Consider the following 14,619-nt stretch of genomic DNA (forward strand, 5'->3'; position numbering starts at 1 on the left):
TTTTAATAGTAAATAATAATTGATTACTAATCAAAATGATGCACTTCAATATTCATGTTTAATTTACAGGTATGAGAACATATATTACATGAAGTGCATGTGTTTGTTAAATTGAATATTGGAACTTTCTGTACGTTATGAATAGAATGTTGATATAAAATATACGATATACACCTGGCAATATCGTAAAGTGATATGCTGAATATTACACTTTTGTTGGTTTATTCCTCAATTTTCCAATATATTTAATAAACAGAAAATTTATCGAGAAAAATTTTTAAATATTGATTTAACAAACGAAATTTTTTTTCATAACAATGGAAAATATGTTCAACTTCCAAATAATTATCCAGATCAATAATAATATACAAAAAAAAAATATTGAAATTATTTCGAAAAATGTTTAATTAAAATTTAAATAAATAATTCAATAATTCAATAAATAAAAAGCAAATAAATGTAAATATAGAAATTATCGAAACTAAAACTAAAACTCAAATTAAATTCATTTTTTATTATTTTAAAAAATGTTTTTAATAATAATTATTTGTATAATTTAATTAATTATGCTATTTTCAACGAATGCAAGAAATTATATTTTCAATAATAATTATTAGATAAACCAACAAAAATGTTTCAAATTTGAGGTTAGAATTGACGCGAACTATACAATTTGCGTCACTTCGAAATTGTCAGCAAATTATTTTCCCAGTATGCAGTTTTCATAAAACTTATTAAAACGTACAGAAATAAATATAAATTCAACAAATAATATATATATTTAATGTACTCACCGATGAAGATTTCTGCTCCACATGTTCAGAAGATTGATGTGCATTGTCCATCCATATTATTCTGCTTCCTTTCACTTTTTCTGCCATTATTCGTCACTAAATACACACAAAAAATATAATTGAACTAATATAAACAATACTTTTTATAAATAATAAACAGGATTCTTTAAAATATCTTTGAATTTAAACACTGAACGGCACTCAACAACTGGCGCGAAGCTAATGCGCAAATGCTTGCAAAATTCAAGATGGCGGACGAAACATAAAGGCGCATACACATGCAAGTTTGCAATGCATTTAAATATCTGATATTTTTATAAAATATTTAAACTGAAATCAATAATTAAATATTTTAAATAAAAATTGTATAAATTCACATTATTTTTTATATAAGAATAAATTTTAAATGTTAATATAGAAAATAATAAAAGTTTTCAATTCTAGAAATACACAGTGTCTCCATCTGTCATCAAAAAACGGTACCATCGAAAACTAATTTATCGACAGAAAAATTACCGTTTAAAAAACTTGAAAATGTTAACGTTATCAGTGTAAACAATAATTTTATCGTACAAATTTTATTCTATTTTGTATGAAAGGTAGGCAAATTTGATTAAATTAGAAAACATTGATAAAAAATTTATCTATTTTATAATTTGATTTCTAAAAATTCGGGTAATTTCAGAACTTTAATCGTTAATTTACGGTGGACGCTTGTTTTCAATTTGATTATTAATCTTATTTTATATTAAATTTTACCGAATTTTTTTTAACAATATAAATTATTTATCTTCTTATTAAAGGGTTATTATTATTATCACTAATTATTTTCTAATAAAAATACAATATTTAATTTAACAATCATTTTAAATTGAAACCTAACCTTAACTTTTTATTATGGAAATATATACTGTGTTTCAAGTCTTTTTTTTCTGATTTGTGTTTATATTGATATAAATTGACCTTGATTTAAAGTCACATAAACTTATGAATATGTTGAAAATTTGTGAGAAATTTCTTTTCTCGAAAAGCAGTATTTACAGTGACTTGTACCTTGTATATTATTTTTCAAAGACTGATCTTTTAAATCAAATTTTTAGGTGACGAATGAATTGCAAAAGGAAGATTTATAATTTTAGTATTAAGTGACAAGTTCTGTGAAATATTACAATAAGAATGCAATCTTTTGTGACTAACAGGAGGACAAATAGTACGAAAAGTAAGTTTTTCTTTTATTAATACAGTTAAGAAATATAAATTTTTAGTTTTATTGTAAATTAAAAATGAATGCAAATTTCTTTTTTTTGTTTTTTTAGAGTACCAAGTTTCAAGAAAAAGTCCTTACGATAATTATAAAGAAAATTTGAATTACAATGATAAACTACAAATTACTGACGACTACTCAAGGACATTATCGACAAGAACCACTGGCTCTTCAAATATTGTATTACGATTATCAGAATCCAATAATTATAGTATCGACGATGCTACAACTCAAAGTTACAAATTAACCACTTCATCAAGCAAACAAAAATCATTTAATTCAGAAATAAAAGATATTATTGTAATTAGCGATTCAAGTGATGATGATAAATTTATAAAAAATTCAATTAAGTCCGATAATTTTAAAAAACTTCAAAAAAGTAGTATCTGCATTTCATCATCTTCAGATGAATCTGATAAAGATGATTTTATTTTAAAATACAATGATCAAACAAATACACTAAACAGTAATGCAGCTAAAAGAAGAATTTCAAATAATTTTAAACCTCTTAATACTTTTAAAACTCGACAGAGATGCAGTATTTTATATACATCGGACGATACTGCATCAACGGCTTCAACAAAATCAAAAAGTTCATCGTCACAAAAAAAAAATAAATCACCAAATTCATCAATTTCTCACATTAGTGCAACACCATATCCAATTGTTTCTAATAAATCAAATGAAATTGATAAACCCATTTCAAAGGCAATTGATAAATTAAAAAATCAATCAACAACAAAAGCAACTACGAGTCCAAGTTTTTGTAGTACCAAATATCAAAAATTATTTCCAAGAAAAATCAACAAAAATCATCAACTTTCAAAGGCGGAAGCACTAAAAATTCTCAAAGTTGTGAAATCAAAACAATTAAATTATTTCTCCGCCAGTGATAGTGAAAAAAGTCAAATATCAGATTCTTTCAATTCACCTCGTAAACGAAGTAATGGAGCAAAAAAATCAAATATCATTAATGAAACTGATTCGGAAAAGTCAAAAAGTACAAAATCAAGTGAAAATAAAAAAACTAAATCACAAAAATCGAATATTATTAATGAAACTGATTCTGATAAATCAATTGAAAATGAAAAAAGTAAATCAAATATTATTGAAGAAACTGATTCCGAATTAGAGGAAAATAATCCAAAAATTCAAAAAGAGAAAATTCTTCAAATTCTTCAAATTCCACCAACTGATGAAAATCCCGGTTACAATAATCTCTCGGCAAGAAAACGTAAAGAAATTGCCAATTGGATAATGTTAAATAATCCTGATGCAAATAGTGAGAGTTCATTTAGTCACATTTCGGGTAGTAATAGAAATAGTGTTTGTTCAGGTAATAGTAGCTTGGAAAGATTAGAAGTTAATTACGAAACACCAAATAATCGAGGTAAATTTTTAAAATTACATTCCGATAAAAAGAAAAGTGCAGATGAATCCGAATTAAAAACACCAATTGCAAATGCAACTGATGTTCTCAATGGTTTAAAACTTGTCGATACCAATAAAAGAATTAATAATCGCACTCCATTAACTGAAAATCGTTTAACAATATCAACAAATACAAAATCTACAGAAACAAGTGTTAAACGACAAACAAGAATTGATGAGTATTTAAAAAAAACTAAAACTATTTCTGGAAAATCAATAACTGTTATTACACCAAGAAATAATGTTACAAAAACACCTGCAATAAATTCAAAACCTGAGGATGTGAAAATTGAGGATTGCGTTGATATTTTGGATAAATTGTACGGCGATACTTGGAGAGCAAAAGCTGATGTTATTTTATCAGAACCAAGAAAGAAAAACGTGGTAAAAAAAGACCGTGGTGTACAAACTGAAAGGTAATAAAATTTTACAAAATTCATTTATTTTTTTAAATTAAACATTTTTTAATTTTAGGAAAACACGTTTAAGATTAAATGTTGATTCCGATAGTGAGGAAGATCTTGATTTCGGAAAATGTAAGTTCTATAAATTTTTTAATTCCATAAAGAAAATGTAATTAATAACTCTTTTTTTTCAATTTCAGTTGTTCAAAATGTTAGACCGACTCTAAATTCAACGAGAAAAGTACGAACAGAGGCAAAAACTTTAACAAATAATAGATTAAAAAGAAAAGAAATTGACAGTTTTATTAATGATAATTCATCAAGTGATGGAAGTGTTCCCAGTTCGTACTACACGGCTGTCACTAATCATGAAATAAATTATAAGAAAAAAATTACTGATACTCCTGCATCAACTTCAACATTGAGGTTTGTTCATATAATAAAATTAAAAAACGAAAAAAAAAATTTTCTAAATTTTTAAATTTTTACAGGGCATTGGCAATTTGTGATCCTGAATCAGACGAGGAACCAATAAATAATTTAAGAAACAATCATTTCAATAGAAAAAAATTATCATACAGTGACAAAGAAAATTCATCAAGTTCAACTAGTGAATTTGATCCAGAAGATATTATACATCCAAAAACTGTGATAAAAAAACGTGAGTGAAAAAATTTATAAAAAAAAAATTTTATTATTAATTATTAAAATTATTTTTACTTCTTTCTTTTAGCTATTAAGAAAAATTTACAACACGTTACAAATTCACTGAAGGCTAAAGCTCCAGCAATTAAAAAAACTTACAGCTTTTTGGCCTCTCTCAATTCTTCCATTTCGATAACTGATGCTCATCAAGACGCGCGTGTTTTTCGAGAGAATTTCAAAAAAACAAAAGAAGTACTTTGTCAACGGTTGTTTGCAATGTATAATGAAAAAATATTTGATAATAAACTGCCAAAAGATATGCTAATTGATTGGAGTACAAGAATGCGAGGAACTGCTGGTTTTTGTTACAATAAAAAATCAATTAAAAGCCTGGGAACAACAATAAGATCTTCTAGAATTGTACTATCAACTAAGGTTTGTTATATTTTTTTCTATTCTATATAAATTAAACAAAAAAGTTAATTAAATAATAAAAAAACTAATTATATTAATTACTAATTGATAATTCAAATTTAATTAATTAGTTTCAATTTCAATAATTTTTAGGTATTGGACAGACCTGATCGACTACGAGATACTTTAGTGCATGAATTGTGTCACGCAGCATCTTGGATAATTAATGAACTTTCAGATGGTCATGGACCAATTTGGAAAGGCTGGTAAATAATTTTAAATTATTGAAAATATTTTTCTTCCAAGAGAACAGATCTATTTTAATTAAAAATTTGAATAATTAGATTCTGAAAAAAAATCTAAAATTTTCTTTAATTTTCCAGGGCAAAAAAAGCAATGAAAGCATTTCCCGAATTACCACCAGTGAGTGTGTGTCATAATTATAAAATACACACAAAATACACTTATAAGTGTACAAATTGTGGATATAGGTAAATTAAATTTTTTTTAATTGTAATAAGATTCAGTAGAATAATGAATGTAAAAAAAAAATTTTTGATTTTAGTATTGGAAGACACTCAAAATCACTGGATGTACAATTGAAACGTTGCGGTTATTGTTATGGAAAATTTGAATTGTTCATTAATCGAACAACAAAATCGGGAAATGTAGAAATGAAAACACCGTCACGCACAAAGGATCCATCGGCATTTGCTCTCTATGTTAAGGAAAATTATCAAAATGTCAAGCAAAATAGAAGAAGTATGAAACACGGTGAAGTAATGAAGGTTTTAGGTCAGCAATTTTCTTCAATAAAAATTGCTAAACAACAAAATTGATATTAAAGAAAAAAAATTAAAGTAAATTTTTCTTTAGACGAAAAATAATTAATTATGCTGGAACCATATATATATATACATATGTATTATAATATCTATTATGGAATTTTTATTTTAAAAGAAGTTATTTTTTAAGTTTTCATTTTATATGCTACATGACTAATAGCATTGTGTCATGAAAAAAAAATATATATATATATTTTTTTTTTAATAAGAAAAGTTAAAACTTTTTATATATACAATTAAGATGTTATAAGCATAATGTAATAATTAAATAGACTGATATGATTTTCTCATTGCAGAATACACAATATGTGTTTAATAATGTACTTCAAAAATTTTTTAATTGCAAATAATACATATTCTAAAAATTGCATTTATATATTATTTAATTCTGAGAATTAAAATATTTTGCAAATAATGACTAATGTTTTTCCATTTTTCATAATTTATAACCTATCATTTTTAAAAACACCAAAATAAGAAAATCGTTACTGAATATAATTTTTAAAGTACATATTTTTGCCTAATTTCATCATAAACTGATTTTTATTCAAATTGATTAATTTTTCCAATCACAAATTTGAGGTTAGAATTGACAAAAATTTAATGAATAATTATAATTTCTTTATAAATATATTTTCTCCATTTCCAGTACTTAATATTGGGAGAAAACTTATTCAAACAGAAATAATTTATAAAAATACTTTATACATTAAATGTACTCACCGATGAAGATTTTGTGATTTCTGCTTTTTATAGATTGATTTGCATCATTCACCGATTTTATCCCACTTCTTTTGAATTCTCTTCTTATTAAACACTGAATACACATAAAAAACATTAATAAACTAATATAAACATAACTTTTTATAAATAATATAACAGAATTCGTTCACTTTTTCAATTTAAACACTGAACCAGCGCGAGGCTGATGCGCAAATGCATAACCATAAGGCTGCGTTCACACCATTATTGGACAAATAGTTCCGTCCAGAACGAAATGCACAAATTTGATTGGACAGTCTACATTCTGACAACCAATCACGTTTGTCTATTTCGTTTTAGTCCATAAAATTTTTAATTTGAAATTGTATACAAAACAGTATTTAAATTAATAATAAATTTTTTTATGTCTTTTCCTAATTATGTAAACAATAATTATTATTATAAATAAATTTTCGCAAAATAAAAGCATCGTAATATTAACTAAAATTTTTTATTTACCGTTAACTGATAATTATTTAAACTTTGTGCTATTTAACGTATTTAAGATTAAGCATTTCTTTTACAAAAGCAAAAAGAAAGAAGTAAAACAATTAGAATTGATGGAAAATTTATATTTTTCAGGTATTTTAAGTAAAGTGACGAAGATCTTTGTAATACGTTTATCACATTATGTTTTAAAACACATTGAGAAAAAAAAATGAAAGATGTGTCATGAGGAAAAATCATATGAATTTTTTTTTTTTTTTGCCGCATTTTAAATATATAGAAAGCTTTTCCTACATTTTCCAAATGAAAATGACAAGTTTTAAATTTTATTCGAAACTCGCATGAAAAAAAAAAAAACCACTCACACACACGCGCGCACACAGTATACTTAATCACGTCAAATTTCTTTTTCAAAAATTCAATTCATTCTCATGGTCGATAAAAATTGCAATAATATATCCTAACTTCCATATAAAAATGATTATAAGCTTATATTAAATCTTCTATATAGCAAAAACATTCATTTATACACAATTCATTCTACTTCTTAATAACTATATATAGTTCAATATTTTCAAAGTTCTCACGACATAATAATATTTCTTTTTTAAATTTAAATTAATTATCGTCGCAACACTTTAATTAAGTTGACTTGTAATGCAAAAATGCAATATTTAAAAAATTTACAAGTATATGGAATGAAAATAATGAATTTCTTTGAAAAAGAAGAGAAAAAAAATAATGAATACAGTAGAACCTTCAGCTAAAATGAAATTTGACTAAATTGGGTTCAAATGATTTAAGTAAACCGTGGAAAAAATATATTCATGAACTTTTTAAGAACATTTATGAATATATATATTATAATATGAAAAAATAAATTAATCGAAGAAACTTCCTCACCAGTTCTGGTGGAATGCTATATTAAGAATTACTAAATAAAGAAGAAGTCTCTGTATAATTATAGAAAAAAGAAACAAAAAATTAAGAAAAAAAAAAGTCAACCTTGATTTGTTGTTCCTCAACAGTAGATTCATTTCCTGCTGTCCTTTTTTTGTTCGGATTGTGTGTCATCAGTCACAGAATTCTTGAATTTTGGCAAATTGAATTTTTATTTATTCAATCGTATTCGTGTGATGATTCCATTTTGCCAACGAGACTGTCCCTTTCCTCCTGAGTCGATGGCACTTGAGAGGTCGTGGGCCTGATGACTTTGCTCACTTTACTCAGCCCCTCAGTTAATCCACTTGCGCCCGTCACACTGGAAAATAGACTACAATGGTCATGTTAGATCTTGAAAGTAAATAATTTTTTTTTAAAGGCTTCACAGCGCAATGAAATACAATAAAATTGATAAACAAAAATAATACGAATAAAAAACTATTTTAACATAAAAGTAAAATGAAAAAATAAATAACAAAGGTGCAGAAAAGAGGGAATGTATGATCTAATCTAAAAAAACATTTCTCGGTGCTTTATCAAAAATTGTTACTTACTTGTAAAATAAAAACGAAAGATTTTTTTTCTCCATTAAATAAAATGATAATATAACTTTTTTTCAATATTATTTGTCAAAATCTTTATTTTTAAAATTAGAAACATAAAGAACACAAATTGATATTTTATTTATATTCTTTTTTTTCTAAATACTTCAAATTCTATAGGGAATAAAAAACTAGTATATAAAAAATGTGAAATAAAATTGGAGAAAAATCTTTGAAAAAAATGATTATTGGGGTTTTATTTAAGAAAAAAAGAAGGGGGAAAAATAGGATTTCCAAACGCATTCATCAGTCCCTCCAAACTGTTGTGAATGTTTCAAAGAAATTTATAGTGAGTCGACAAAATATAAAGGACTTTTAGGATCTTTGGGGGTATTGCTGTGAAGCCTGAAATAAAATAGAAAGGCTTCTTTTCAACAAATGTATGCACCAGCTTCCAAATGAAAATTTGCCACACAAAATTAAAAAATTAAGAAGCATTAAATTGTTCACTAGTAATAATTATTTTAGTAATTAATTAATTTAACTTTCCAAATTATGCAAAACAAATTTATTTTTTCGCCTTATTCGGGCATTATTTCCACTTGGATCGAAAGTTAGAAAATTAAAATAGAAAGTAAATTCTAATATTAATACTCACACTACATCCATTTCATCATCGTCATCTCCCTGTAATAGTTCATCATTCAACGTGAAATATGGATTCGCGGAAGCTGGCCGGAACTTGTAACCGGTCAACACAAAGAAAACATAAGTTGCCATCTCTCGAAACATTTCATCTAACCACTCATATTGGAATGGTACTGTAATCTGTGAAAAATTTTTCAATTACATTTTACTAATAAATCAAAAAATTTAATTAATTAATAAATAAATTAACTGATAATATCGAGAATTAACGAATTAAAATAAAAAGTACCTTCATTAAGTACACTATAATCCTAGTAATGTAAATATAGCAGACAATGATAATATAGAAATGCCTAAAAAGCTTCAGTTTTCGTAAATTAACAACGGCCTTGCCGTCAGTGTGCGCAGCTTCTTGGAGATGTCTAATACTCCAAACAACTGGGAACATAATTGCACCACAGCAAAGTAAATCTACTAATATAAAAACATCCCTCCAAGTTTTATGCTCTATATCACCTTCTTCACTCTCCTCAATTATAATTTCCGCCACATTTGCTAAAACCTAAAAAAAAAATCCATTAGTTTCTTTCTTTTTCTTATAAAATTTAAAATACAGAAATAACTTTTTTTTTTACCTGAAGTGGTATGACAATCATAAACACTTTTTTATCTTTATCGGCTAAAATTGGTTTAATAAATGTCCAACCAGTTCCAATTAGTACAATAGTTATGAATAGAACAGCTCCTTTCAACAAATGTGCTATATAGTAAAGAATAGCCCACGCTGCAACATGTTCTCCTTTAGTTTGAATAAAGTGGTAATTAATTCCGTGAAAGAGAAGCGACAGTGATTTAAGGTAGACGAGAATGGCCATAAGATAATGTATTTTGAAAACCTGATGTCTAGAAAATAAATTTCGCTATTTAATAATTCAATTAAATAAAAATATTAAAGTAACATAAATTTTTTTTTTAAAAAAAAACAAATATCTTTAATATTTAATACTAACTTGCTTTTCTTTAAAATAAAGACCCAAAAACAACCGGAGAGAAAAAAGAGAAGTGCCATCATGAAATATAATGCAGGTAATGGCATTTCGCCAGCGCTAAGATAATTATCGCGGTTACTCTCTCTAATGTGCATCTATTAAAATAATTCATAAAATTAATTGCTTTTCAAAATTAAACATTAATTAATTACATCTTCATTCACTTTATCATAAATTATTTATACTTATTATAAATTATGAATGAAATTTATAATTTTATCACTTACCGTAAAATCGACAAGAACATTATCATCATTTTTGTAATTAGGACAACTATGGAAATAGAAATTATAAAGTCCTTCCTCTTCTTTTGTATAAACTTTCATAAAAAAGCTCGTGTTGTAATATTTCTCGCCATTTTTAATATCAACTGTCATTGGCAATTGAAGACGAGAACAAACATTTAAGTCCAAATTTTTGTCCACAGATTCAACAGGTTTTCCAAGTTCTGAAATTAAAAATTATGTCAATCATAAAAAAAAAAAATTCTAAAATATCTTTTAGAAAAAAAAAGATTTCATATTAATCAAGATCTCAGCGTGAATATAAATTTCTTATCTTTTTGGCATTCAGTGTAAAAGGACAATCACCTAATTCGACCCTCAGAAATACATGAGATTCAAGTTATTTATAAGAACGAGAACGATGTCGAATATTTTTAGCAACAACCAACTAAACTTCCCGCTGCCAGATTGATCTTGTCATTACACAATCCAAATGCAGGGAATAAATCGATTAAATCAATTCATTTTTTTTTACTAATCATTAACAATAGAAGTCAAAAATTAAAAAATAGTTGAAATAATTTTTTTCCCCCTTAATTAATAACAAATTTAATAAATTGTCAAAATACAATTAATTTTAAAAAACTGTATTTTTCAGTTTTTTTTATTAATATTCAAATTCCAAAATAATAGAATAGAACAAAAAAAATTTCTCGTTATTTCTTTTTGAAATCAAAAGATGAGAAACGATTATGAAATAGTAAACTGGAAAATGATTTTCAAGATTTGTCACTGATATCTGATGACTCACGCGAACGATATGTTTGCATATGCCAAAATATAAGCGTCCACCTGTTGAATTGCGGTTACACGCTATGAATTTAATAATAACTTCAAGACAGCGAACATCGGAGAGAAATTTTAATAACATCACAAAGAAGAGGAAGAAGAAGAAGAAGAAGATGGAGAAATGTTCTCTTTCAAGATAAATTTCATCTTATTGAGATATACAATATTGTGCCAGATGCTGTGTTTATATTGTGAATTCGCGATCAAAGAAGAGGGAAATAAACGCCAGGACAATGTAACGCCTATTCTTCTCGTCACAGCTCGTTCAAAACTACCCCATTGGAATTGGGCCAAAATTACGCGTGCCCTCTCATAAAATATATTATTCTCTTCAAGAAACATGAAATATATACTCGCGAGAGTCTTCGAGCAGAAATTCTACATAATACAATAATTTTTCATTTAAATTACCAAAAATCCCGTTTTTCATTTAAAAAATATTTTCTACATAAATTAAATTTAAATTCAATTCTACTTTTAATTTAAAATCCCCATTTAAAAACTTGTAAATTATTTCCTTTCGAATTAAAAGAAAATTAAGAGCATTTCATTGAATTTTAAATAATGGAAAAACAAAATTTGACAATAAAAAAAAAAAGAAATTAATTAATTACCAGAACCGGAAGTGTTACGTTTACGCCGTGAAATGAGAGCACTATCACTGAATGGAGTTGATAGAGAACCTCTCTTGGCTCGAACAGCTGGCATCATGCTCTCATCTTTGTAAATGTGAACAATATTAACACTAAGACTGCAATTAACTCTCATTCTGCAACAGATAACATTTATATTTAGATGAAATTACACATGTATTAAATAATGAGACGAAGTTTATTAAGAGATGAAAATAAAAATCCCCCAAATTGAAAAGAATAAAAAATAGAATTTAAATAAATAATTTCACTTAATGATTAAATTCTAATTTTTTTTTTCCAAACTAAACGTCGATTTTTATTTTCACATCTTTATAATAAATAAGAAAAAAATATATTACGTATTGTTCTTTAAATCCATTGTGAAGTAAATAACTTCACTATCATCTTTTTTATCCAATAATGTTTTTGGATTCGATGATCCTTGTAATAGACATTTCTCCTGATGACTTTCCAAATATGGATTCATCGCATCACTTTTAGTTCGATCCAATGTGAATCCAAACTAGAATAAATAATAACATAATTGTAAATAAATTTATAATTTTATAATTATTAAAATTATTATACAAAAATATGAAAATAATTTAAATTTTCAATAAAAAAATATAATAGTTATTAATCAATAAATGCCCCTTTTTGAAAATTAAAATTTTAACTAACAAAAAGTGAAAATAGTGCCAATAAATGAAAGATATTGTTTGCATAACAAAATAGGGTTAATCTCTCTATAAAATAATGAAAGTAAATATATTTTCAGATAATGAAAACTTTCATGAAGTTGTTAAAGTCGTTTCACGGCTTTTAAAATTCCTAAGCGTGTTATTGTTTGAAAATTTCGTGCCAACATTTTGTTTCACCTAAGTATTCAGTTACTCATTTCCTGTAATATTCAACAATGATTTATAATCTTTAACAAACTTTAATTTAGTTGAAAATATAATGAACAAATAATAATAATACTAATAATTCTAATTAATAATTAATTAATTGAATTATTTAAAAAAGTAACAAAAAATTTGAATTTCAGTTTTTCTATGAGAAATCAGTAAATAAATTTATCAAGATTAATTAATTAGTTAGACAAGTGATTATTATTTGCGTATTATTATTATTATTTTTCTTTTTTAACTTTTTTCATATCTTTACAAACACATTCTTAAAGGAACAAATAAAAATCGTCCACTTTAATATATTATTTGTTTTGGCCTTGAACTAATATTGATAGATTAACATTCCTTTATTCAGCTTTCATACGTCATCAGCAGAAATCGATATCAATTGAAAAATATATTAGTTTTTAAGGTAATCCACTACAAAAATATAAACTAAAGAACTTTTTTTTTTCAAATTTCACAAATTAATCATCAAAGAAGATAAAAATAGATGATTCTTTTCACTTTGCCATTCAAGGACATGTGTTGTATATATATGTTATTAATAGATTTTTCACAATTCTTTATAAAAATATTTCCCCAAGCGTTAATGCTCCAATTATTCAAATTTGCATTATAAATAAAATTATTGATTAAAAAATTTTGAACATAAATAAATTATACATAATTTATTAATAAATAAAGTAATAAAATTATCAAAGAAAACTTATTTAAAACTATAAACTATTCTAAACTATTATTTAAAGTAATTATTTATAAAATCCACATTATTAAAGTCTCAATCTAAAAATCAATATTTCATTTTCATTCACAGAGATAAAAGAGTAAAATAATTTAGTTCTGTGCATAAAAATTGAAAAGCATTGTAAATGTTACAGATAAAATCACAAGCTTTTTAAAAAGGCAATTAAATTAAAAAATAATTGGTCAATAATTATGATAAGAAATATTAAAACTTAAAATATTTACCACATGATTCTCATTGAAGCGACTAGCCTTGAAATTCGTCAAATTCACACTTAATACACCTCCCATGTAAAATCCAAATGTACTTAACGAAATGAATCGTCGATTATCATTCTGCAAATTAAAAAAAATTATCATAAGTCTCTAGGATAATAAAAAAAAACACAATCATTTCAACATAACCGGTAAAAGTTTTCCAGTTTATTTAAAAAAGATATTTTGTAAAAATAAATAATTATTTTTAAAGAAAAACAAATTTCTTGCTTTTAATATTTTTTTTCTAAACAATTAAAAGAAATAAACTGAGAAATAATATTTAAAAAAAAGAAAAATATATCAAATACTGTTCAATACGTAGTAAATTTACCCTTATTTCCAATTTGTGAATTCTTGCAGTGACAATGCCTAAAGTCAAAAGTATCCACAAGGTACCAACAAAAACATTTTTTCTCAACATTTTGACAAAATTATTTTTTAAATTTACACTTTTTACATTACGAATTAATAAAACAGAGAAATACACGGAAATAGCCTCGCCTTGTGTGTCGCACTAAATACACTCTTAAAACTAAAATATATTATATTTGTAGAATTAATGTAACTAATTAAATTTTATTTGTTTATTCTTTCTAAATTTATACACTTTCACGCGACATTAATTTCTTTTCAATAAGAATAATTGATTTTGTGCAGGAGTTACTAAAATAAAGCAGACTTCTGCCAACCTTCTTGGAATGAACATAACCTACAAATGAGAATTTGACGTTTTGACACATCTGTTTTACCGTCTAAGTTTTAGAAATTTTTTTTTAATTTTTTATCGACAGATAAAAATTCCATCTTA

General features: G+C 25.2%; 3 protein-coding genes across 5 annotated transcripts in view; 1 reads left to right on the forward strand and 2 right to left on the reverse strand.

The window, feature by feature from the left end:
- The window catches only part of LOC127281924 (leucine-rich repeat serine/threonine-protein kinase 1), a 69,826-nt gene extending 63,223 nt beyond the window's left edge, over positions 1 to 6,603 (reverse strand). Inside the window, exons 1-2 of the mRNA XM_051305914.1 lie at positions 6,521 to 6,603; positions 795 to 890 (exon numbers count right to left, since the gene is read on the reverse strand). The gene's annotated coding sequence lies outside the window, so the exon portion shown is untranslated. The remainder of the gene's footprint in view (positions 1 to 794; positions 891 to 6,520) is intronic.
- On the forward strand, positions 1,280 to 6,212 carry LOC127281926 (germ cell nuclear acidic protein-like). The gene is made up of 10 exons (XM_051305917.1): positions 1,280 to 1,393; positions 1,895 to 2,013; positions 2,111 to 3,905; positions 3,964 to 4,025; positions 4,094 to 4,319; positions 4,385 to 4,554; positions 4,627 to 4,973; positions 5,106 to 5,218; positions 5,336 to 5,443; positions 5,518 to 6,212. The coding sequence occupies exons 2-10, from the start codon at positions 1,971 to 1,973 to the stop codon at positions 5,789 to 5,791; spliced, it is 3,138 nt and encodes a 1,045-aa protein (XP_051161874.1). The 5' UTR covers positions 1,280 to 1,393; positions 1,895 to 1,970; the 3' UTR covers positions 5,792 to 6,212.
- A 513-nt stretch (positions 6,604 to 7,116) lies between the features above and the next one.
- On the reverse strand, positions 7,117 to 14,536 carry LOC127281935 (protein GPR107). Of its 3 annotated transcripts, none has more exons than XM_051305927.1 (10): positions 14,143 to 14,535; positions 13,779 to 13,889; positions 12,255 to 12,418; positions 11,875 to 12,029; positions 10,415 to 10,635; positions 10,149 to 10,282; positions 9,774 to 10,041; positions 9,428 to 9,700; positions 9,149 to 9,318; positions 7,117 to 8,267 (listed from the first exon to the last, which is right to left on the reverse strand). In XM_051305927.1, exons 1-10 carry the CDS (start codon positions 14,230 to 14,232, stop codon positions 8,126 to 8,128), a joined length of 1,728 nt encoding a protein of 575 aa, XP_051161884.1. In that variant the 5' UTR covers positions 14,233 to 14,535; the 3' UTR covers positions 7,117 to 8,125. The 3 variants fall into 3 exon arrangements, with proteins under 3 accessions (XP_051161884.1, XP_051161883.1, XP_051161885.1); XM_051305926.1 differs by having other exon boundaries at positions 7,117 to 8,279; XM_051305928.1 differs by lacking the exon at positions 7,117 to 8,267 and adding an exon at positions 8,668 to 8,895 and having other exon boundaries at positions 14,143 to 14,536.
- Between the last annotated feature and the right edge of the window lie 83 nt (positions 14,537 to 14,619).

Source organism: Leptopilina boulardi, unplaced genomic scaffold (genome assembly GCF_019393585.1).
Source record: "Leptopilina boulardi isolate dan_hultmark-lab unplaced genomic scaffold, ZJU_Lbou_2.1 LbouV2_278, whole genome shotgun sequence".
In the NCBI taxonomy this organism is placed as follows: domain Eukaryota; kingdom Metazoa; phylum Arthropoda; class Insecta; order Hymenoptera; family Figitidae; genus Leptopilina; species Leptopilina boulardi.